Source organism: Stegodyphus dumicola, chromosome 8 (genome assembly GCF_044657685.1).
Source record: "Stegodyphus dumicola isolate Sdum_Otavi_A_Nest chromosome 8, ASM4465768v1".
NCBI lineage: Eukaryota > Metazoa > Arthropoda > Arachnida > Araneae > Eresidae > Stegodyphus > Stegodyphus dumicola.
Window position 1 is genome coordinate 95,281,785 of NC_140775.1, and position 27,665 is coordinate 95,309,449.

Below are 27,665 nucleotides of genomic sequence, written 5' to 3' on the forward strand. Positions count from 1 at the left end.
TACCTTAGAGACTTGATGATTGAGGAGAGTGAAGTTGTTATTGATGTGATCCCTAGTGCGGAATTTTCTGATATGCAACACTTGTGATTTCTCAGCCTGTATATTAATTTTCCATTTAGCCCACCAATGCTCTATTTCTGGGATCTTTACCTGGAGCTTAGCTAAAGCATGATTTTGTCTGCGAGATTTAACCAGGATAAACTTATATAATATCGGTCCTATCGAACCTTGAAGCACTCCACTGCTTACACTTGAAATCATGTCTCTTTGTTTGATTGAAAATGTACTATTCTGTAGAAAGGAACTTCGCATAAGAACTATTTCACAGGGCAAGTCCATCTGGATGAGTTTATATATAAGCCCTATATGCCAGACGCGATCAAAGGCCACGTCTAGCATCAGAATAGATGCGCTCATTTTGTTATTTAAAGCTCCGCCGACGAATTTCGTGATGTTAACAAGCTGAGCGGTGGTCGAGAAATTTTTGTGGAAGCCGTGTTGGTTGTTGGTAATCTTAACAAGGTAACCCTTGATACGACTGCAAATTAGCCTTTCGAGAATTTTGCTAAGAGTAGAGAATAGGCTTATAGATCTGTAGCTAGTTGAGTTGTGATGCAGCTTTCCTGTGTTTTATAACAATTTTCTTCCTTTCTATCACGTGCCTATATGGCATTGAACTTACACTTCTTCAGCACAGCGCAACCGCAAACGAAACTGCAAATTTCCCCAAAATTTGATTCATCTAATCGGAAGAGAAGTATACCAATATAAAGTTTAAAGTTAAACAAAAAAAAAACAGCCTATCTTTGTCACAGAGTTTGAATAAATTCCTCTTAATTTCAAGAGTGACACTTTAGGTGTCCCTCTTCTCCAAGAAAGGAAATGTTTTCCATACTAAGAGGAGGAAACTAGGTAGAAGTGCGGTTAACCACTTATTGACAAAGAATTCGACAGCTCTCTATTTAACGGTTTTAATGGAAGAAAAACTTTCATGTAGAAGTTTTCAACATAACCTATCGTAGAAAATAACTAAAATACTAAAATCAAAATTTCGTGGCTTAGTGACTCAGTCACAGCAATTTGCCGTTTTCCCTCTTTGAGGTCATTATTTTTTAATTATTTTATGAAGTATTGTTATATTATATATGCCATAAAGTATGTTATAAAAATCCCAATACATTATAATACTTTACAAATTTTTACGAGGATTATCTGTTTCCCACACAAATATATATATAATTTACTTACTAAGTTGTGAAAGTTATTCAGGTATTAATTCCACCATTACAGTTCTTAATTTAAATAAAAATACTGAAAATATATATTTAATTTTAGTCTCAGATCTTCTTCCTAATTCATTGTATAAAAGCACTGTATACCAGTTTCAGAGCGAAACGTTTTCCAGAGAACAAAAGTAAAACATAAAGAAAACACCATTTCCATGCCTTGATAAATGAACAAACAGAGTAAAAAATTTAAAAATATACCATTGAAGAATCTCTTAAATTCTTAATATTTTTATAGAGAATTAAAGTGCGTCAAAAAGTTGAATTTGAAGTATTTTGAAGGGGAAATCTGTATGTACTCTTCCATGAGCATATCTCATAGGATAACATTAGAATAGCTCAAAAGCTTTTCTCGAAGATAATTAAAAAGTAACAGCATTTTCCCTCTTGTTATTGTATAATTTAAAACAAACATTAAATTTTTAATTCTTTTTTTCCATTAAAAATTTCGCTTCTTTAATCTACTTGGGAATACAGAAAAAATCGTTTTCTGCTGCCGATCATGTCGTAACACGTTTAATGGAAGTTGAATGAAAGATCTTCACATAAAGGTTTTAGCTGTATTTCATTATTCATGTATAAGAAATTTAAACAAATAGTAAGCCTAAGATTATTAGAAATTTATTTTGCATACTTTTAAAAACAGACAAATTTAGTGTGATTTTTTTGCTATGTCAGATAGGATGATTGTTTTTATCCCAAAGTAGAAAGTACTCTCAAATACGGCAACATTTTTTATTCCAATTTATAAAAACAATTAAAATAGTGTTCTAATCAATTTGTGAAATGAGAGAGTTGCATATATAACAATATGTTCTTGAAGGAAGACTGCTTCTGCTCAAGTTCGCAGTAGAAGTAATGAAAATTGTAGAACAAATGCAGATATAAAAGAAAACAGATACAAAACTCAAAACAGGCAAATGAAATTCAAGATACTATTATTGCAAAATTTTCTGCCCTTAAAAATACAGCTTTTATCCACACCTTCTAGCAGACATGTTAAAAAAGAATCTTTACTTGAAATAATATTCTTGAGGATATTAGGGAAGCTAACTTTTGTACAGTTAACTATCTATTGTAGAAATTTCGCATGTGCACTATTCAGGTATTAAAGAAATTTTCAGATTGATTCTTATGATAATGATGATTCACAATGATTCTTATGACTTTCCGATGATTTAGAAGCTAATGTCCACAGGCAAAACCTACTGCTGACGAGAAAGAATCATAGCCGATAATTTGTTTGACAATTAGCATAAAAATAAATATTTTTCTTCCTACACATTTCAATAAGGCCAACTACCAAACCGTTAATGATCCTTTGGACGATTTTTATAATTCTTTGTGATTATCACTATTCAATATTCTAGCTTAATATTGAAAACCCACTCCTGCTTTCGGGAAGTAGGTGACAAGGTGTACGTAAAGTATTGCACTGAGTCTCAAATTTAGTAAAAGTTAAACTCAATAATCTTATAAAAGTAATTACATTCCCGTATTCAGCGGCAAATGTGTGATCCTTGAGAAAAGACTGGTTGATAAGAATAATTTTATGACTGACATTTATTTGAATTGATTTATAAATCAATCCTGTATCCCAGACATGGTGAAATGCCTTAACCTGGTCAAGCATCCAAGTAGCAACGACTTTTATTACCGACGACCCTACAATAATTTCTGTAACCGTGATAAGTTGCTACTAAACAGACAATATTTTTCTGAGAAATGCATTAAGAAACAGATTTGAACACACTGAAATTCTACTGAGAATTAGTTTGTACTATATTACAGTCATAGATATGTACTTTTGCTATCCGGTATGATTCTTTCTGCACCTTAAAAATAGGAAAGTGATGAAAGTGATGCTTTTCCAAATGGGCCGGAAAAACTTTCTTGCTAAGCAAGTATCATAAAAGCTTCTTAACTTAGCAATTACTTTTTCCGCTACACTTCAGATCCAGTTTAGTAATTATATGCCTTTTTATTTAATTTATATTAAGTTTAATATGTATACTTATCCAATCTTTTGGTAAAGTTAATGAAATGTTTGGGTGTAGGTGTCAAAAAGCCTGTCAATTCTTTTAGCCCTTAAGCAATGGATTTATTGCTTAGGAATAAACCCACTGTTCCAGTGTAATTTATTGCTTATTAAGAAAATCTATTATCGTAAATATATCTGAACTATCACCTGAGCTATATCCTGAGCTATATCATTATATGGTTGCTAACTGTCCTTTTTTGGAAAGGAGAGCCCTTTAATTAGCTTTTCTATTTAAAACAAAACATTATGCCAAATATCCTTTATTTTGAAATTTAAAATCTCTTGCCGATCAAAGATTACTTTTCCGAAACAGACACAAAAATATATTACGGTGAAACAAAATCTGAAGCAATCAATGCTAATTCATTTGATATAAATGCGTTAATAGTAGTTTTAAGATAACTGTAAAATTTCAGTCTACTTCTACATGTTTATTTTCACATTTATCATTTAAATAAGAATGTTTCCAACGTGGTTTCAGTATTTTAATATGAAATTTTGTACAGTGAATTGTATAACTGATTTTTTTAGAATCCAGATGAAAGCGTAGTTGGGATGTGTAAGGTTTTAAATATGCAGTAAACAATCTGCATTTAGAATGAACCGGAATATCATATTTTAGTGCAAATAATGCAAATTTTAATTTTCAATAAAGCATTTCTTATATACTAAGAAACGTATATTAAATGAAGGTGTTGTTAACGTTAATCGCAATGCTTACATTATATATAATTCAGCAAAAGGTGCTATAGAAAACTTGCACGTGGACATATAAATATTATCCTAAATCTCTAGGTCCATTTTTCCAGTGTCAACAAAGAATGGTGAAACAGTTAAGGCTTTTCATTTATTTGTTACAAAAATAAAATTCTTTGTGTTTCTTTGAAACCATGCATTGAAAGAATTTTAATTTCGTGGAAAGCCCTTAACTTCTTTCTTAGCAAACCATATTGTTCTAAGCAAGTATTCAAACTGTTTTTAACTGATGATGATTCTATGGAAATTACTTTGATTAATGTAATACATGTATTGTTTTCGCAACATTTATGTCGATATGCTGCTTAGTTATTGAATAACTACCGAAGAGTAAAACTTGGTGAAGATATCTTTCAGTGCTTTGACCAACTTTGGTTTGTCTTCATTAAAATAAGATAGACTAGAAATTGATCAGATAAGAATTCGAGAGGACTTAACAGCATAATTATAGATTGAACTTCTTATATTTGCTTATATATAGAATGTCTATATAGCTCTTCTTTGCAGTGGGCATAATATGCGGTCTTATTCAATGCGTAAAAAGCAATGTAATAGCTTGATATGTAATTACTGTTTCTTACCGATTCAACAGTATTTTCATCTTAAAGCGCTTTGTATCAAAGAAGTCTGAAGACACATCAAAGATGATAAGAGTTCTGATATTGAAGCAAATAATAGAAAAGTAATTACTTCCTAAAATCTTCAGTCTACCACCAAGAAGAAGAGTTTAAATTTAAAAGTTTATAAAAGCATTAAACGTACTTAATCATATAAGTATTTTACTTTTCATCTTAATTAATCCCACCAGTGGCTGAATGGTTAAGGCCACTGAATGCTGGTATCTCGACCTGGTTTGTGTTCGAATGCAGACTAATCGGCTGGCTGCATGATTGGTTTCATCCATGTGTAATGTAGCCAGTTTCCCTCAAAACGTCCTCTCTTCTATTAGCCAGATAGCCCTCGTGGCTTTTCCATCTTCAAATAACCTAGCCTACCACCCTTCTTAAATAAATGCATAATAGTAAATTCATACATTAAATAATCTACAGCTTCCAGCTCATAAAATTAAATGTTTATTTTTCAATAAATTTAAAACTAAACTCAGTTTTTAAAATCTTTGTAGATGATTATCTTTATTATTGATAGATCTTAAAGTATATATTTCAATTCAGTTTTTAAAACATAGAAGAGTGTATTTGTTTCTTCACTTTAATCTTTAGTTTAAAATGCTATATATCGAGAAATTTCAAAATATCGACAAGCATTTATTGCCAGTTAACGAATGGAAGAACTAGAAGAATATACAGAGACTTGTAATCTCTGCGTTATTATTAACTTTCACCATAATGATTAGATTTATTTCGGAAGCAGCGCACAAGAGGTAGAGTTAGCAATTTTGTTGTCATTCTATAAATTATTTAAAAGCTTACTTTTTATGATACCCGTCATATAAAATAACCCATGTTGCAAATGTTATCCATTACCGTCTAGCTGCGATATTTGTTTTTAACGGAGAAATTTTATAACTGAATGTATTAATATCCTTCTGGGGTATTAAAATACTGCCACTCAATTTTTCAATAGATTACAGTAGTTCAAGGAAATAAATATCAAAGTTATATGAAGATATTTCTTTGGAAGGAAGACCTACGTTATTTCCAGTAACGGGAAAACAAATCCATGTGTAATGTAGTCAGTTTCAACTTCCTCTACCTGAAAATATGAACATAATGTAAACGAAACAAATCTTTTAGAGTTAATTTAAATTTCTCGTGTTGTATTAGGAAGCACAATGGTCAGAATTCAGAAGCAACTATACTTAATAAGATGAATGCTTCTTTGCCACACAACAAGAAGGTATTTGATTATACATTCCGCTATTGCAATTTTCCATTACGCAATTCCGTTGTTTTGATTACAGCTGAATCAAGAACCTTGGATTCTCTTTCTGACCCCCTTTTCAGATACTTAATCATGTCTTTCAAATTCCATTTAGTGAAATCTTAAATGGCATGCAATGCTTGGAAAGAAACAAAAGGAAATCCATAATTTCCGTGGACAATCAAAATCGCGGGGACTCATGGAAGAACGTAATTTCATCGCGTGCATTATAAATCCGCTTTTAGGTTAAATCTTAAAATAAAATCATTGTAATCAAGCGCTGTTCCTTCTCAAAAAACCTTTGAATGTAATTTAGGTGTTTCTCAAATATCATGCTTATGTCCATTTGAATATCGAATGTCAGTAAGTATTACAAACACAGTTAAGTACTAAGGGGGTAGGGCATATTCAATGTATAATGTGAAATTTCTCAATATGAAAAATACGTAAAAACGTCTTAAGCTCACGGTTTAGTTAATGCACTGAAAAGCAAGAAAATAATTTTCAGGTATCATAATGCTTTTAATTATATAAAATTAAACATAAAAAGTAGTAAGTAAAGTGCAGATGCTAACAATGGCAATTTTTATACCCGAACTGTTGAAGAAAAATTAGTGAACTGCATGATATCATTTTTACATTTTTATTTTAACATTACTAATTTCCTGAAATTCTTTTGAAGTTCTAATACAATTTGTATATAGGATTATTACTGTTATTCATTTATGGCAAAGCACACGAGGGCTATCTGCCTAAAGGGAGGGATGCCTTCGTGGAGGACTTTCTAAGGGAAACTGGCTCGTATACACGTTATACATGGGGAAAACCACGAAAACGCCCATTCGTTCGCGAGATTCGAACCTCGGACCGAACTACCAGTGTTCAGCGTCTTTACCGCTCGGCCGCTGGTGAGCAATTTATATATAGGAATCATGATGCTATTTTTAATCATGTATGAGCATGAAAATTTTGAATAGGAACATTTTATTTTACAGTGCAATTAACTAAATCTGTGTAACTTAAAAACTGTTTTATATATATTATTTTATACTTTTTAGTCTTTAGAATAGGAAAAATGATAAGGAACAGTATCAACATTTCTGAAGGCAAAAAAAAAAAAAAGTCAGTTTGTCAACGAAGTACGCATGACGTCATCCTTTCTCAAGATGTATCTAATTTATTTATTATCTGTAATCTTTATTTCCAATCTATTTGATCGCTTAAATTTGCATTCAGTTCATCTAAATTTCTGTTTGATTTAAAAATTCGCTCTCTTGATCGCTTAAAATCATAAGGATGTGAACAATAAAAAATTAAATTAGGATTAAAAATTCATTATATTTAGCAATCGCATGACAGCTAAAAATCAAACAAATTTTTGAAAACCGCGAAAATTCAGTAAATTGATTTAGAAATTAGAAAAATTTAGAAGAATATTCTTCGATCCCTCCAACGGTATAAGGATCGAAATTTGCAACGATTAGTCTAACCGGTAAATAAGGAAGAAATTATGAAAAGGAATTCAGCTTTCAATAAAAACGAATTTTGAAAACATTGCTGTGGTATATTTTATTCTCATTGCAGGTAAATGAATATGAAACATTTTACGAATATTATTTTAGTACAAGGGTATGAAAATTTATTTAAAAATTTGACCCAAACTGAAAAACAAATAAAATAAAATCAAGTATAGATTCATTTAAATTAGTCTGTTTTAGGCATTGGATTTATAAATATAAAGGAACTTCGGTTATGAGGTAATGTGTATCTCTACAAGAGTAATGTAATTAAAACAGAGTTAAAATATTAGGTTCTATATATTTAGGATTGAAATTTGCAGGCATGAAAGGAATACTGTATATTAGCCCCAATTTATACGTACAATAAAGTTGTGTCGTACACGTCACTTTAATACAGCTAATGCGCACATTATTTTAATGAGCAGAAATTTGTACTGTTTTATTTGCATTTAAAAATATCACCTAAGAATCAATTTGAAATTAAATTAAGAAAGAATGATAAAAAGCGATATAAAGGAAACTTACGCTCTGAAATTTCATATTATAACTCTACACTCAAAAAGTGACATAAACTTGTGTCCTGTCGTTATGTAATAAAGCATCGAAAATTGGGATTGAGTTCTTTATTAGCAATATACTCGTATATTCCTGCATGTATGTAATGTACATCGTATACACAAACGTACGAACCGATACCCCCCTTTTTGCAACCATTGTCGTAAGCGTACGTTTCCAATAAGAAACATGTTTTAAATGACACAAATATTTTTGTTTTGTCTTTTTACACAATAAATTTTATAAACGACGAAATCTAATTTTTATGATTCCTCCTGTCTTTATAATTATACTTACTAAACATTTACAATCATTTCAAGAAACAAATTACAAACATTTTCGTTCATTGTACGACAAAACTTTACCGATATGTTTAAATTTTGAGATCATGTTCAAGATTCACCCACAAATTGAAGAGCGAAATAGTTCAGTTGCACGTAGATAAAAATTAAATACCACTGTAGAAAAATGTTTATTGTGTTAATACATTAAATGACGAGCTGAAATATGCAGACTGTCATCAAAAGTATGTAATAATAACTCTAATTTTTTTTCTAAAAGGCGATATTCGCAGCTTAGAAAACGGTAAACTTTAATATTGGCCCAAACCCTCAATTCTCAACATTATTTTTTTTAACTTAAAATGAAAACATTTCTAACTTTATGAATGTTTCGTATGATTATCAGAAGAAGAATATAAAGTAATGAAACTTCATCAGAATATGAATAAAGTATTTTTAGCATTTGAAAACTTCTAAATTACTGGCGTAAAAACGTTTTCGGCATTCCAAATTTAACAAATTTATAAATTACAGAACGTTTCATACTAGTAAATTAGAAAAGAATACCATTTAATACCTTTTAAGAGCGAAATTTAACATTGAATTATTATAAATTGTTTTAAGGCACATAATAAAGGACTCTGTTTCCCAAAAGGCATTGTAAAATGGATTTAAAGAGATTCGAAAGGGATTTTTTCTTGACGTCTGTACGCTACGTATGTGGGTATGTATTTCGCCTAACTCAAAAACACTTAGGCGTAGAATGTTAAAATTCTGTAGATGAACTTCTAAAACATGTAGTTGTGCAGCTCCCTTTCTATTGCAATCGGCAGCACCAAATGCATATATTATATTCTATATAAATCTAATTCTATATAATAAATCTATATTCTATATAAATCTAACTTTGTATACTTATATTTACTTATTGCAGGTTCTTTTACTTATTATGAAAAAATAAAATTATAAGAAGTTTTACTTCCATTCGACAAAATTTGACCAGGATATATAGTTTTAAAATTTTGCAATTTTTTATGTCATTTTCAACTTGCCTTGAGGAATCGATTTAAGTTAGAAGAATCCGAGGAAATAAGTTTAAAAGAAGTGAAGCAAAAAATTAATATAATTTAATAGATCGTATAAAGAAGTCACGTGTTGTCGACATTAGGGTTTTTTTTATATATATATATATATATATATATATATATATAAATACATATAGAGTATAAGTTTTTACCAAACACAACTGTAAAGACCGGCGGATAGTATAAAAATTTATAATTTGTAATTTTTAAAAGCGGATTTTCTAAGCTTAAAACCTGCGTAGCTTGAATATTTCTGTCATTATAAACATTTTCCTAATGGAATACGTCTGCCTTAAATGTTGTGATAATAAGAGGAGAATGAAGACTTGTTGGATTTTGTTAGGTAAGTTATTTTAATATGGTAAAGTTCACGATAATCTAACTCAGGAGGACTTTCTATGGAAAACTGGCCCGTATTTACGTTATAGATTGGAAAAAAACCATATCACGACTCTTTCTAAATTATAACATGAAATAGAAGGCTGTGTTCGCTGTTCACACGTAGTTTTATAATAGCACGTAGTTGATAACTATTACACATTAGCCGACTTTCAGTCAGTTAAAAATGGTTCTATTCACAGATAAGATAGTGTTTCAATACAAGATATTGTGGTGTACTACAGATTCGTAGATATCTCTTAAAGTGACTAAGCCAAATAACAGGGAGACTTTATAATAAAGAACAATAGTTATCACATGTAAGATAAATAAATATAGATAACCCGAATGGAAATTAAAGAAACTTAACATGAAATATTACAGATCATAAAAAACCCCTTGCAGATAAGAATCCCAAGCAGTAATCGCGGAACGAAATACTCAGTTACAAAGCAATCGCAGGACTCTGAATTTAGCATATCTGGAAGCTTTTCTTAGCACCTCAGAAATGCAAATTACAAGAGAAATATGTCAATATAAAATTCGAACCATTAATGATATTTCTTTTCTCCGTTTCATCTTTTTCCTTTGTTATTTCATTGATTTAGTGTTTATTCTCATTTAGTTTTACATGCCATCAGAAAACAAGTTTCTTTGTAAATTACGCCTGAAACGTATGAAATGCAATGAACCATTTCCTTCCTTCGCTTAAAAGCAAACGTTAGAATATCATTCCTAAATTTATATAAGACAAAAATTTTTGGTCGCGTTCCTAAAACTACGCATCAATTCCAGTTGTCTTTTCGTTTCCATATTAAAAAACACTTGAAACTGCTTGTCTTAAACTACCAGGTGCGAATTATAACATCTTCATCTGAAAATTGTCAGTTCTCCTTCTGAGTTTGCACCCATTGCTCATAAATTTTAATCTAAACATAGAATATAAACGACCTGTCAACGGAATAAAAACTGTACTGCTTCTAAATTCCAAACATCCACACTCCATTCATTTAGACCCTACTCTTCTGATAATCTTCCTACTGTTAATCTTCAATTAATCTTGTAGTTAACATTTTTAATACTAATCTTTCTGAGGATCAGATGAAAGTTATGAAATAGAACTCCAACTATTCACAAACATGTAAAATTTCAGTTTTCCAATAAATTCAGTAAAATTTCGATAGTGCTGAAAGATACGATTCCCCACTTAATTTCTCAGAACTTTAATTTTAATTATAAATCGTTCGTTTTGAATCTTAATCAAAAGGAAAAGGTTTTTCTAATCCAAAGATTGTTTCGATTAGAATGAGTTACTGGTATGGATTAATGCCATATATAGAGATATAAGTTCTTAATCTGCTGCAAATCTCTGAGCTTATACCAAACGAACTTTTCCAAGAAGAAATAAAAAGAAAACAATTAATCCGTCTTACAAGAGAATGGATCACACTGTTATAATTAAACACTATTTTGTCCGTTACTACATAGGCCTAGTTAACTCTTTCACATCGAAGTCGCCCCAAACGCTAGAGCATTCAGACATCGACAGATCGCCCCCGAACGCCTGAATAATTTCTTACCTAGTGCTTTCCCCCATCACACTGCTGCTTTGCTCATTGCTTTCAGGAATTGTTAAATGATATGTCAATCATTCTTTTGAAGCGACTAAAAGTAGTTTTTTTTTATTTTAATGCACCTTCTTTTTTCCTTGTTTACTGTCAATGTTTAGCTATTGATGCCCAAAGCTGCAATCTCGTTCCAAGGGGAAAATTCACACAGGGTGAAAGCGTCCAAGAAAGAAGTTGTCGCTTAAACATGTTATTGATAGCGCTGTAGTATTCAATTTGTCATGGGACAAGGAAAAACATTCCGTGAGTTCGTATACACGGGCGTTTTCGATGTTTGAGGATAAGAGATTTGGTGCTCTCTCGATGCAAAAGAGTTTAGGATCACCAAGTCAGACTTTTACTACATCTGTAAAGAGAAATTTCCCTTTGCCTTCTTCTAAGGATGTTTCGGAAATGTGACACTGTTTGGTAATTCCAAACAACACTATTATGGCTTCTTTGAACTTTGTTGGAATAGTATTTCTCTGAAAAATCCTTGACATCAACTCATTTGAGAAAGATTTCCTTGATTAAGGTTGCTTTCTTGAACCTTTTCCTAATCTGAGCCTGAAAAAGCTTTGTAATCTTAATCATGTACTCCTCTTTCGCAAGTTTCGGCTAATTCTCAATTGTCAGCTCATCTTTGTATCTTTATACTAATTTCTCTACATCGCTAACAATCGCATCCAGTCCAATGGATTCACACAGAGACACAATATACCCAAGTACCATATGCACAGCTCTAAAGTCCATTTGAATAGTTACTTTTGGACACAAATTCGTCCAAGCACAATTCATTGATTTGTACGAAACTTCTTGCCTTCTTCTGTTTTGTTAATAGGAACCATGCAATGAAAGATCTTAATCTTTACAAAACTCTCTTAAAGTTAATTTTGTGTCAAAGGTCACATCAGTTCACATCTGAAATAATGCTTTAGTGACTGAGAGTGATTATTAGTGCAACTGATACAATTGACGCCAAATTTCACTGAATACAGGTCTGGCATCAAAGGCTGTTATACATTTGTCGTTTTGCTTTTGTGCAAAATTTATGTTAGCATTATCTCGAAAGAAGTAAATAATAAACAACGTTAATGTGGGCAGTCACGGTCTATTAAACTAGAGTCATATTCCAAACAAATGTTGTGCACCAAGCAAACATTTTCACGTCCAAACATGAAATATATCAAATTGGACTTATTTTAAAACGAACATATACTGAAGTACCGCTGTATTTCCATAGCTGATAAAGAAGGACAGATGTTTGTTATGTACAAACATTCATAGATTTATTTAGTGACGAAACTAGTACAAGGAGATCCATACTACTCAATTCCTAAATATCTTTCAGGTCGTGACTTCCCGAACGTTAAAATAGCTATTAGATATTGTTCATAAAATTATTAGTTACTATTAGATATTGTTCATAAAATTAGAATGAATTTTTGCCTCATATCTTCTAACTCAGAAACAGCATTATACCTATTAACCAAATATTTGGTTTCTTAATTTTCTCAGTTACTTTAACAATATTGTCACTGCCAAATATACATTCGAAATTGTTGATAAACAGAAATTTCTTCCCACCGCTCAATTGTAGTTTTTTTTTTTTTTTTTTCATGTTGAATCATTGTTTAGTTACAGTTGGGGAAACACTAAAATGTATCCAAACCTGACTTCGAGAACTCTATTTTACACACAGCCAAATTGAGGAGTTCATTTCTTTGAGTGAGGTCCATTTCGTTTTCTGAAACAATTACTATTAACAATTGAAGGATTAGCTATTGGTAATCCTCTCAGTCCATTTACATGCGCTACTTTGAGTTCAAATTATTTGAAAAACTATTTTGGGGAATCGGGATCTTGATTCGCTACGTTGATGACAGATTCGTGCATTCGGATGGTAAAACGATTCTTTCTTTTTCTTGATATTCTATCTCCAATGGATTTGTTTTCGACACTATTGTTTGAAATCTTCTTTGCTTGGGAACTGAATTTTATTGAAACTTTCCACATTTGCAAAACCTTATCCTCTTAAGTTAATAAGATTAATTCCAATCCGCGCTTTCTGAGTTCTAATGTATTAGTTTTGTATGTCTTATTAGTTTCTCGACAATTCGCGCTAAATATTTTGTTGGCTGTGCTCCACTTATTGCTTTTAATATAAAATTGCTATGCTTCTGCCAATTCTTGCAAAAACCGGGAAATAATCCTGCAAATGTTTGTTTCCCGGTAAATGAATTTTTACACATATCTTTGGATATATGTGATTTATCCTTAAAGTTGTATCAACAATTGACTCATCTCTACAACACAATTCTTGAAATACATATATACGTATATATAAATAAATGCAATAAGGAAATCATTACAAAGAGATAATACAAATAAAAAATAAATAAATAAATTCAAATATATCTAAAAATGCATGGTATTTTTACTTATGGGTTGCCAAGATTCCCATTTTGATATATCAAGCATTTTGGATTTTAAGCAACTCTTTTTTTTTTCTTCTGAATTTAAAAGTCGCTGTAGTATCTAACTGTTAGTAACTGGAATGACTTCCAACTCATCGATATAAATACATGCTGTTTCGAAGATTACCTTTGTGATTTTCTGTGAGCTAAGGAAGATACTGACGGCAATACTCGTATAACTGACGTTAAATATAGTGTTCTTTTGTTAATTTGTTTGTTTACTATATTATGGAGAAGTACAGAAGAGCCATCTAGCTAAGAAAAATGAGCCTTCTTAGATGATTAGCTAAAGTAAACTGACGAAAATAGTTAATTACACTTTTATATCCACCTCCAACAAGGAAGAACCAAATTTTTGTTGCTGCCCTGAGTATTTAACGGATTGCTGCAATCAAGGTTTCAGTGTGGTACTACATTAAGAATTGTACTATACCATTATGAATTAGACTATATTGTATCAGAATAATCAAGATTCTACAATTTTCCTACAATAAGAATTCTAATGTACTACTACAATCAGAATTAAAGTGTAACTACTATCATGATTCTCTTACATACGATCATGATTCTCTTACATACGATCCGGTTTCTACTGTAATAATATCATCAGGTTTCTAACAGTGAATTGACACAGCAGTTGAGAATTTTGAGTGAGATAACTTATTTTCAATCCCTGCTCAATACTGCAACTTGGGATCGAGAATATTCTTCTTTCTCATCAAAATGTCTTCGTAATTTAAAGCATAAGGAAACTGAGGTAATAATTTTCTAACAATGAAATTTATTTGTTTAAAGGTTTGTCAACAGAATTATGTTCATCTCATTCAAATGTCAGCAGATAATTATTGTCACTCAATGATTTAAGCAGTAGTTTTCTTATGATACCTGAAGCATCTAAATTAAATACTGTATAGTGCGTAGTAATACCTTCCTTACATATGTTACTTGCTGCACCATACCCATATGAATGATTTGCTTTCATGAACTTCATTTGCGCCCACCAGCGGCCGAACGGTAAAGTCGCTGAACACTGGTAGTTCGGTCCGAGGTTCGAATCCCGCGAACGGGCCGGCTGCATGGGCGCTTTCGTGGATTTCCCCATGTGTAACGTGCATACGAGCCAGTTTCCCTTAGAAAGTCCTCCACGAAGGCATCTCTTCCCTTAGGCAGATAGCCCTCGAGGCTTTGCCGTAATCACACACACACACACACACACACACACATGAACTTCATTTTTCATACATGAATGATGATCATGTTTTCTGGAAAGATGGCACAATATATAAATTGCTGTAATATCCTATAGAATTAAGTATATTTAAAATGTGATAGAAGCATATCTACACATTTGATCACACTGTATGATGACAAATTTATAACTAGGAAATGTAAGATAGCATCATTAGAAAATCTTCAATCTGAAAAACAATGCAGAAAGTTACCACTCATGTTTATTTTATTGCCTTAAACTCCTCGTCGTTTTGAACGCTTCCACAAAGCTTACAGAAGTTCCTGCATCTATTATAGCTGCGAATTCTTACAGACGGTTTTTTTTCTGAATGTTTCTCGTTGTAGGCATTCGTTTTCCTCACTTTCCCATAGTCGACAGCAAAAATGCCGCATTAACATCGTGTCTCTTCAGTCTCACGGCTTCGCAATCGTTTTTGTACTCAATCGCCTACCCTGCAAATATAACTTGTATGTTCAACGCCATTTTCACTAATGGCATAAATATGGGCACTGTGACTGCCGTCGCTACCGCTGGCGCAAGCAGTGAAGCCGCACAGAGAACCGCGGCGATTGTAGCAGATGGCAAAAAGCCCTATACAAACGTGCCTCGTGTTTCAAATAAAAATTAAAGTTTCGAATTTAATACATAGTATAGGGAATTTTCATTTCCCTATACATTACACAACAACACACTATGTCTTAAACCAGACATTTAGCCATATTTCTGATTCATTCTGCATGCTCTCAGCTTCAGCTGTCCAGCAGAAAATTCGAAGTTACATTACGAAATCTAAAACAGTATTACAAAAGTTAACCCTTCGAGCGTTAAGGGTTTAGCCCTGAAATTTCAAAGTTCTTCAAAATGTCATGAATAAGTGGTATTTTTTATACTTTAATTAAAAGACTACTCTCTCACTTTGTACCTTGATTCCTTTTCTTTCAATATACATCCAAATCAAAACTGGATATATTAAAATCCAGCAGAAATTTTCATGTGTAATGAATAAAGAAGCCAGCCTTCTATACGGAATTTTCCGGCAGTAACGCTGAGAAAAAGAAAGTGGCAATTTGTACCGAATAGAGTGGCACGTAATATGCTAACAACAGTATAGAAGTTATAAATGTAAACTTTTTCTTTCAATTTTTGAAACATTAGTTTGAGATACAGTTAAAAAAAATATTCACTTATTCAGAAATGAATAGGAAATATTAAATATCATAAGTTGTAGAATTCTAAAAGCTTCAATTCATTGCTTTCGTTACATTCAAGAGGGGAAATTCGTGTTCAACATCTTTTCAACTTTGCAACTGCATCTGCAACACAGAATAATGAAAGCTAAATCAGGTATTGTAATTAGGCTACAGCAGAGAAAATATATTTATATGGGTTATGTAAGCATACAAGGCTAATATTCCCCTTATATAAATTCTCCATAATTCAAGAGTAACGGGTTAATGAATCAGAGGTTAATTTGAATATGTTAAATATATTGATCTACTTGTACAAACCGGTCGTAATCGCTTACATTGAAATCATACATCACTTAATAGTTTGTCCAAGAAAATGATATATATCCAGACAGGATTATGATGTATGGCACTAAGATTATTAATACTCCTCCTCCATTAACTTAATGGGCAGTTCCATTATGTAATAAGCAATTTACGTTCTCTATTAAATATAGAATGAACTCAACGTTTCAGAGAGCAATTCATGTGAGCCCATTCTTCTGATAAAATATAGCGATATTGCTTTCCAGAACACTGAACACTTAACAGAAAAAATTAGTTTTTAGATATCTTACTTTAGAAATTTTAAATCATAACAACAAAGCATCCCGATTCTGATTAGGAACACAAAATTTTATCTTAATACCTAGAAATATTTATACCTAGAATATACAGAGAAATTGTCTTCAGCTTTCTAAAAGTATAATGTTTCTTTCTTCCAAGCAGTTATTTTATATCTAGAGCTAACATATTTTATTGTTTGTGTTTTATTGTTTGCCATGTAATTCAGTATTAAAATAAAGAAATACCTCTTTTTCAAACATAAACTTCAGAAAAATCAGTTTTGACTGCATTAAAAAACATTTACCCAGCGTAACAATGGAAAAGCAAAATTTACGCAATTAATTACATACTAATATTTTATATCAATAGTTATACAGAATTTATATCTTATATAAGCAGCTAAACAATACTGACATCAGATATTATATTATTAGTTACTTCATCGTCTAAGAAATGTTTAGAAAACGGTAAAAATACAAATGCGAATGATAATTACATACTACCTTACATATACGATTTATCTTAAAGGAAGTATATATATTTTGGCTTTCTTATATGGAATAACTGTTCGCTCCAGTATGGCAAGTGAATCCTGTATGGCAGCAGAAGAATATAGAATGCAGTTTAGATATCTGAATAATCCAAATACTTCACAGAAAATACACGTACATTGAAAGCGTTTTCATGCTATAATTACTAATCTTTCTTCATCCATTCAGTCTTACATCAAATCCAATTATTCATTAGTATTTAATACTTCTGATATTATACAAGGAATAAGAATTACATCATAAAAATCTAAATTAATATGAAATATTATGTGATCGGAACCTGCTTGCGTCTTGTGGACTTCATGCTCCAGTCTAGGTAGACGACAGTATTTTTAGGACTGTTTTAGACAGAACTTTTGGTCATAATTAGAGGGAACCTTCCCGTACTCCATTTTTATACATTTTAGCTCTAGCAAAAAATTAACTGAAGATTAACGTATCCAGACAACTTATCTATGTATCATGTGTCTATCCTTAAAACATCAATTACTTTCATTAATTATAATATTATAACGCCCATCATCGGTATATCTTTTTTGTAAAGATAAAAATATTTTCACATTGCAAAAATAATATCATACGAATAGCATTTTATGGTAAAATGGAAATTTTAATATACACTTTTAGACAAAACAAAACATGCACCACGACGCACCGAGAAGATATAAAGCAAATTGGACACGATATGCATACAGATTTCGACCGAAAATGCAAAATTTTACATTTTGGCTGCCAATAAATGAACGGTTGTCGCTACAGCGCATCTGATCTGCAAGATATTTAAGAGGAGAAATGACGATTCCAGGTCATAACACCTCTGACCTTATCAAACTATCATGAAGTCTAATGTCAAGTGCCCACTGGGCTTTATTTTCATGAGCAGGACAAATCGCGCATATGCGCGATATTTCGGCAATAACCGTGCAGACCAGACCAGTCCAGGTCATAAATTCTTACGAATTTCATTCCGTGTACCCTGGTAGACAGTAACTATGCCTCACATACAGGTGCGCGAACGATATGCGCAGATGTCAGAATTTGAGAGACGTCGTGTAGTTGAGCTCAAAGAAACCGGTTGGTCTTATCGGCGAATAGCTCGACATTTGAGCAGGAGCGATGCCACTATTAGACAATGTTGGCAGGAATGCGTGAACCATGGTCACACACAGCGCCAAGAAGGAAGCGGTAGGCCTAGAGAAACGACAGAACGTGAAGACCAAGCAATCGTCAGAGCGGCACTTACAGCCTCAGATGCATGATTATTATCGATTGTACGCGCAACTAGTGCTTCAGTGACCGCAAAAACCATTCATAGACTGCTCACAGAAAGGGGGCTGAGGTCACGGCGACCCTTACGCCGACTGCCATTGACGCAAAGTCAAGCCCGTTTGCAGTGGTGTCGGGCTCATTCGCACTTGACTGTCACTGACTGGAGTAGAATAGTCTTCAGTGATGAGTCTCGCTTTGAACTGAGCCCCGATGACCAGCGAAGGCGAGTCTGGAGACGCCCCAGACAGCGGTGTGATACCCATCTGACTGTCTTCCGGCCGACAACCAGAAGTGATAGTCTGGGGTGCCATTTCATTTCATAGTAGGAGCCTTTTGGTTGTCATCCGTCGCAAACTGACAGCACAGGGGTACGTCGACGAAGCTCTAAGGCCCGTTGTGTTGCCCTTCATGTCACGCCGCCCTGGGCTTACATTTCAGCAAGATAATGCCCGCACTCACACTGCACATGTTTCTACTGCTTGCCTTAGTGCTTGCCGAACATTACCTTGACCAGCAAGGTGGCCGGATCTCTCTCCTATTGAACACATTTGGAGCATTATGGACAGGACCCTCCAGCCAGCTCGGGATGTTAACGATATAACGCGCCAGTCGGACAGAATTTGACACGATATCCCTCAGGACATCCGCAACCTCTATCAATCAATGCCAAGCCGAATAACTACTTGCATAAGGGCCAGAGGTGGACAAACGCGTTACTGACTTTTTCACTTTGTGAAGCTCTATCACTTCAATAAATCATCCAATTTTTCTCAAACTGTAATCATTTGTTTTTCTGTACATGTACATCACTTCCACTGATTTTCGTCCCATTCGGATAACTCCTTCTTAATGCGTCTTTTTTTTTTTTTTTTTTTTTTTTTTTTTTTTTGTCTAAGAATATACTTGTATAATGATGTAAAAAAAAATATTAAAGCAAAATTTTACGTCGTTACAGATTCTGGTGGATTGAGACTTGATGGGTCACTTGAAACTCCTTTAGTACGAGGAGGGGCTACGAAAGATCTTAAGTAAGTGAGGAACGTCAAAATTCTACTATATCAAACCTTATTTGTTTACCTAGATTTAGATCTTCACACACTTTTAGAGGTGTAATAATTTTATTTTTTTCCTTCTGTATTTATATTTATTTGTTTTGAAAATTAAAGGAGCACTGTTCCTTATTTATTATTTCAGCTTTTTCTGAAATGTTCAAAGAAGTCGTTTTTATTCTGTTGATATTTAAAACAGCAAAACCAAGAAATTTAAGCTTCGCAACAAACTGTTCAAAAAATGCGATAATTAGTCTTTACGAATTTAAAATAATTATTGCATTAATGCTATTAAAATGAATTTCTGATAAATATAAATTTCACATTTACGAAAAGCCCTACTGCATTATATTACTGCAATTTCATCATTATTATATTAATTAATCAGCAAAAATAGATTGTTGACGTCATAATGAACAATTTTATAAGGAATTTTCTATTTAAAAACTTTAACCTTCTGTTATTTAAAAATATCTGATGTGGACATCACATGACTTACTTGTACGGCCTATTAAGTTACACATAATTTTGATGCATTTCATCTCAACTTATTTCTTCAGATTTCATAATAGAAGTATTTCTTCTTCAATTAATTCAATTCTCACTTCGCGGGAAGGAAAATGCATAAAACTCAAAACACCTTCATTAAAAATTGTGAAGTACAGAAAAACATAAAACACCAAACGCAGTTAATAATTTTTACAATTAAAATTAGAATTTCTACGCAAAGCGAGCAGTTCGGCCAGCGTACAAGAAGGCATATTTTTCGGTGCACAAAGTTGAAAGTTTAATTTTGGTCCCACTCACCAAAAAAACACTGAAGGTACAGAAACTGAATTCAGTATTTTACTAAGACTTTTCAAATGTAAACAAATGACTGCTTCGTTAAGCTTAGTGGCACTTAATCAACGTTTAAATTGTTGATAATGCTACAACTATTGCCTGTAAATTAACTAAAGACGTTAAAAACCTTAGCTAGAGCATAATTCAATCACATTTAAAACAAAAAATGCATAATTTACAAACCATCGAAGCGGGTAACTGAGTGGGTATACATTTATGTACTTTTGGTGCGGCCGACTGCAACCAAAAAGCCAAAAAAAGCCAAAAAAAACCAAAGAGGTGAATAGCTACTTGTTATAGTAGTCCCATATAGAAAATTTCAACGTTCTGAGGCTATCCGTGTTTGCGTTTGCATGATATATACATATTTTAATCCGAGATACAGAAGCACGAACGTACAGACGTCACGAAAAAAATCTCTTCTGAATCCATTTTCAATCCGTTTTGGGAGAAAATATTCTTTAGTCTGTCCATTCGTATAGATGTCACGAAGATAACGGAATAAGCTGATAAGCGATAGCGGAATTTAAATTAAGTCATTATAAATATACTGCATAAAGGAATCTATGTATTTGCAAATTATATATGTTTATTTGTATAAATGTGTAATGCACGTTTGTATGCATCAGGAGTGAAGAATTGTTGAGATGTGCATTTGTGTGCATCAGGAATAAGCGTAATGATCGTTATTAAAAAGCATTACATTGGCAAAAATTTCGTTTAATAAAGCTCAGAGACGAAAGACATTAAGCAAAACTGTCTTTTTTCCAGCGCATAATTATTCAATTTAAAATATTTTTTAAATTATTTTTTGAATTGAGAGATTGTAATTAAATTGATATAAAATGTCTAATAAATTACTGCTTAACATTCCATCTCAGCTGCATTTGTGCTCAGCAGCGCACTAGCTGTTTTATAATAAGAACGCAGTGAATAAATATAAATAAATAAAATAAAGAACGCAGAGTATTTTTCCGCGCTCGCCATTGAGTACGAAACGTGAATATACATTTCATGACGATCCAAATAACGGCCTTCGTAAACATTTTTCCCAGTAGCTGTATACCTGTACTGCACTGCTGTAAAACAAAATGAGATGGAACATTGTTCTGCCTCGCCAGTCTTTAAATTTTAAAAAGAAAAGAAAGAAACAAAACACGCCTTTCGGACATTTGATTAGCGAGTATTTTCCCCGCTTATAGCCGCTGTCACTTTCAGGCAGGAAAACTCATATCTTGGTATCTCTAATCTCTCAATCAAAATAAAACAGAAAGGGGTAAATCTTTGCCTAGCAGTGAATTTCGTTCGTGGCTTTTGAAGCAGAAACAATAATGACAGCGCGAGAAAAGTAAAAGAAGAAAGATCTAGAAAAAGATTTTCTTTATTTTGTTCACGGGTTCGAATGTTCCTAAGCCAGTTTATGCTGTCTTCATCTTTCTTTTGACGGATTTTGTTTCTAAGAGTTCTTGTTTTCATTCGTTTCTTTCCTTCACCATCGATGAGATGAAACTCTTCTGCCACAGTATTGTTAAAGCTCTTCAATGTCCATTATGATGTCACTGGACAAGTCAGCGTAAGGGATCATCTGATAATCAAATGGAATCGAATTAGTTGATCCATCTCATATCAAAAACTTATTCTTTTTTTAGTCAGAATATTTCTCGTATCTTTGCCTTACCTGCAAGCTATTTTCTTCCTTCTCACTACATACTTTTGTGGTGTAATTGAAAGCACGTCAAGCTGGCAATCAGGACTTCGAATCGTAGAATGGTCATTGCCCATTTTATCTGTTTCTTGCGCCTGAAAAACCTCTAATGGACTCAACAGTGACTCCCGAACTAAAAATATGGTGGATGATAATTCGTTACCATTGGGTCTGTATTCCCCAGTCTCTTTTGCGAATATAAAACACAAGGAACGAAGCCAGTGGATTTAAATCTGGTGAGCAGCAAGAATCCCGGAAATAAATGCTATTTTCTTCTAACAACAGACATCATAATCTTCCCAAGTAGCACAGCAAGGTCGTAAAGACATTTCCAACTCGTCGCGGATGTCGTTGCAAAAACATTTCAGTATGTCGTTTTTAAGATGCCTAGATGTCCGAGAAACTCCACTGTTTCGCAACAGTTGCAAATGATATTTTAGTTGTGAAAGCATCCTATTACGACGCCTAAATGTTCGCAAAATCCCCCCTTTTTACAATAGTTGTGAAAATGTCGTTATTATGTCCTTGTGTTACATATTGATTTATGCAGAAAAATAAGCTTAATGATTAATATATTTTTCTTCTTTTTTAAAATTTTATATTCCTTGTATTTACCTAGATTTTAAATATTTTATCATTTTCTGAAAACCAGAAGATAATACAATTTTTCTTTTTAAACTAAATATGCATAATTAATAATAGCCTTAATTATTTTCAGTACTTTAAACTATATTTAAAATCTTAAATTCTAAGCTACGATTATTTTAGATTTTATCATTTTTTTCCTTAAGTGAGAGTAATTATGAAAGTGGTTATTATAAATATATAAAATTAACAGTAAGTAAATAAAACTCAATTAGACATAAATAAAAGTACAGATATGTATGTAGGTAAAAAAGAGCCTTTCTGATAACAGCATTATCACATTTATTTCTGTTAAATCTCAGAGACATTGAAAATTGCCCCTGTCATGTTAAATTAGGAAGCGGTTCTTAAGGTAACATATTAATGTAACGTCTTGAAAATTTTTAGATTGTAATAAAATGTTTTATATATTAATATAAATATAAGATATTTAACGCAGCCCTTCCCAGCATTTTCAACAACTGATCATCGATCAGATACCATTTGGACCCCGCGAGTGAGGAATACACAGGTAAAATTCTTTTTGCCATCTGTACGAGCGTATTCTGTTCTGTTCAAAATGTCACAAGAAATTAAGTATAACATGCTTGTAACTTTCAATAACAGGGTTTTATTGCTCCAGGACATTAGCATACTCTTTATAAACGAACTGTTTGAAGCAACTTATCCGGGACTGTATTTTGTGTCGTAATATAAAAGGGTCTAACACATGTTTCGGTTATTCGGCGTGACATCACATTTTGAGCAGACAGCATTTGAGCAAAGAAGCTTTGGTTTCTTTGAAAATATACAGATTCCTTTCAATACATAACCATCGTATTTGTTATATTTCTCATTCTCAAATTCTGGTTTTCTCTTTTCTCAGGAGGATTCTATAGGATTAAGGTTTTTAGGTAATTCAAGCAATTAGAAACTACACTACTGCTAATCTAGGACAGTGTACTCACTGAAAATTTCCCGGCAAAGACATCACGAAAGAAAATGTGTTGGAGAAAGCAACGCAAGGCGAAAATGTCGTCATAGAAAAGATTGTGAGAGAAGAAAACTTCGCAGTTCTAAAACATCGCGGGAGGAAACATCGTCGTCAAAAATTAAGTGGTTTAAAAACAACGTTGTAAAAGTATCGTGGTAAAAATTAAAACATCTACAAATCATCGCATGACGATAACACCGCAGGAATGTGTTTTCAGGTTTTAAAAGTTGTTTTAACGTAATAAATTGTGAATGCAAGAAGGAATGAGGAATATTTTTCTTCTATATCTCATGTTTTTGGATTAGTTAATAATAGTTTGCTAAAAGAAACAAAAAGGAAATTTAAGCATTCAAAAACTGAAAATGGGTAGAGTTAAGAGAATTTTAAATTTATGTTATCAGCTATTAAAAGTCATTATTTAATTAATCACTTTTATGAAGTCGTAAAGGTAATTTCCCATAAAAAATATAATCTGAAAATAATTAGAAAAAAAGAAGATGAGTAACAGCATTAGGTTATCGATATGAAAATTATTTAATTAATTCGAATAAACAAGATTTAATTTTTTCTAATACATATCATATTAACAAGTGTAAAAGAAAGTAATTGCACAATTTGATAGTTAATTTAACAATTTTAATACAGGTAACGTCTTGAAGTTACTCATCTCCCTTTTCCTAATTCTTTAGACTAGATCTTTCATGAAAACTTCTAGTACAACTTCAGAAAAGAGGTTAATTAAATAATGAGTTTTAATAATTAAGCTCTGCGAGACGCAAAAGTGGTTAGGGACGCTGGCTGCCGATGAGTTCGGGCTTGAATCCAGGGAAAAGCGTGAATATTTGTAACCGTATAGTATCTGTGCAGTATGTGGGCACTCAAAGTATGCGGCAATCCAAAATTCCTCTCGAGAAATAGTTGGTAGGGGAAGAGGAGGTAGAAGATTCACAGATCCGTCACCCAGGTTGCTCTCCTTCAAAGTTGGGGCGGAACTGAGCAAAAGACGGAATGTCACCTGAATGATGCCAACTACAGACGCGAACTTATACTCCTTGCTACGATAATAATTCATGGACTTGTTCTGATTACATCAAACAAATGAGATTAGCAGCAATTAAGTATATAAATTTAAAAATTCCCATTAAGTGCTATACGTAGGATTAAGTTTCTACTCATATTCGAGAGGTCCGTGGTTTGAGTCCCGGCGAGGGCATTGCTCATTTTTCATCGCTCCTGCTTCGAAATTACCATAATCGACAATCTTACCGTTGAAGATGATGCATTTTGGATATACATCAGAAGACAAAAAGCAAACAAAGCTAAAAACATGCCACTGAAAACAACACTGAACACTTATACACCGATGAAGAAAAAAACAAATGCTTTTGCTGACAACTTCCCTGAACAGTTTAACCCTTTCAATCCCACTTTTATAGAACGTATAACTTTTATAGAACTATCGATAGATGGCTACTCCAACCCACTGCTGGAAACATCCCAAATTTCATTGCTCCCACTGAAGTAAACACGATTATATCAAAATTGCGTAATCACCCGGCAAAGACAATATCTCAAACAGAATGATTAAAAATTTACCGAATCACTACATCCCCAAACTATGTGGGATTTTTTAACGCCTGTCTATATGTAAGCTACTTTCGACTGCATGGAAACATGCAACTATTATTCTTATTCCTAAGCCCAGGAAAGATCTTAACACGGGTAGAAAGCTACCGTGCGATTAGCCTGTTAACAACACTAAACAAAATTTTCGAAAGAATTATTTATAAACGTCTAGATTCAGTACTGAGCTCACTGCCTGATCAGCAGTTCGGATTTAGGAAAGGACTTTCCACCACCACGCAGCTGGTTAGGATAGTGGAGTTCATTACTTTTACAATCTATAAACATCAGACGATGGCATTTCTTATGCTAGACGTGGCCAAAGCTTTTGACCGCGTCTGGCATAATGGGCTTATTTATAAAAGGCTTCCTGTAAATGTCACCCGAGAGATGATTCTATTATTTCAGAAGTCAAACAACAAAAATCAGCGTTATATTTACAACATATTTTCACAGTACTAGTTTCGATGGTTTTACCGAACCACCCTCCTCAGCTTCAAAACCGCAAATGAACAAGATAGGAAATAATGATTAGATAAGATAAGAAAGCCTGGACAAGAATAAGCCAGTGGCGCCATCTGTTGGTGAAACCAGAACTAAAACATAATTTCTTGAAACGCCGAAGGCAAATTTAGATTGGAATTAGGATCGTTAACTAGAACAGAAAGATTTTTATGAATATGAAATGCCTCTAGAAAATCCAGTTCTCCAATGAAAGATGTTTTTTGAAATTGAAAGTGTGATTTTCGGACCAACAATGTTGAGCAACAGAAGACTTCTGTGTTTCCTTTTTTCTAACATATGCCTCATATTCCTTGACGCGAAATTTTAAGGCTCTCTTAGTTTGGCCAATGTAAATCAAATTACACTGGCAAGGAATCCTATAAATACCCCGGAATTTATATCCGGAATGGGGTCCTTGAGTATGGAACTTGGAATTTTATTAATGGGAGAATAAACAACCCGAAAGTTAAATTTCAGCAAAATATGTGCAACTTTATAGCTAATTGATGGAAAGAAGGGAATGACAACAGAACTTTTATAATCTCCTAAAACAAGAGTGTGCCTTTTAGTGTGTTGAGATGAGAATTTTTTAACTGCTTGATTAATAATGTTGGGTGAAAAGCCCCTTAAGACCAGCTTAAGAAACAGTATCACAGTAACTGCTATACGTAGGATTAATTTTCTACTCATATTCAATTTCTGAATTCTTAAGTTTCCCTTTTGCTTTTTAGCAAACAGTTATTAACTAATCTAAATTATGAATTATACATCTACAAATATTCCTCATTTCTACTTGCGCTCACAAGTCATTGTACGAATATACATTCACAATTTTTTAAGCCTGAAAAGCACGTCTGCGAAGATTTGTAGATGGATTACTTTTTGCCACGATATTTCCTACGGCGACAGTTTCTGCGACGATTAATTCCGCTGTAAAACTGCGATGTTTTTGAATCGCTTAATTTTCGACAACAATGTTTTATAACACGATGTTTTAGAAAACTGCAATGTTTTCACCCTCCTTACTTTTCTCTCACTTCGTCTTGCGTTGTTTTCTCCCCGACGTTTTCGTACGCTAACTTTTCTCCTGTAACTCTATGATGGACACTTCCAGGTATGTCGTGTACTGTTTCGATGGATGTTATTGCAAAGCTGATAACATTTCAAATTTTTTACATTTCAAATTAAACTGACTTCCTAACATTTTCCGCAAACGTTCTGAACACAGATATGCATGTATGTTCTGGATTATCCTTTTAGTGTTTTGAAATTTGTTGTTTAGAAAACATTATGTGGCAGTTATATAATTTTCTTTTTATTCTGTTTTAAGTCCTTTAGATATATTTATTTTGAACTTTATCAAGTATTCTATTATACTTTAACTTTTTTAAATGTTTTACCTTTTTACAAATACTTTTTCCAAATGAATCTAATTTAAAAATAAAATTGAGTTACTGTTCACTTCTAATGATACTATTTTTTACATTACATTCACAACAAATTTATTCTTGTTATTATTTCTTTCTCGCACAATAGGCTTGATCTTTACCCTATACCTCTGAATTTTTTGTGGGTTAATTAATAATTACCAAAAAATCCTTCTTCCTTAAAA

At 32.7% G+C, this 27,665-nt stretch overlaps 1 protein-coding gene across 5 annotated transcripts in view; it reads left to right on the forward strand.

Moving 5' to 3' along the window:
• Positions 1 to 27,665, forward strand: part of LOC118189578 (delta-sarcoglycan-like) — a 181,871-nt gene that overhangs the window by 93,356 nt on the left and 60,850 nt on the right. For all 5 annotated transcript variants that reach the window (XM_085822131.1, XM_085822127.1, XM_085822129.1 and 2 more), the window contains one exon: positions 19,667 to 19,739. In XM_085822131.1, coding sequence (XP_085678257.1) covers positions 19,667 to 19,739 — 73 coding nt within the window. The remainder of the gene's footprint in view (positions 1 to 19,666; positions 19,740 to 27,665) is intronic.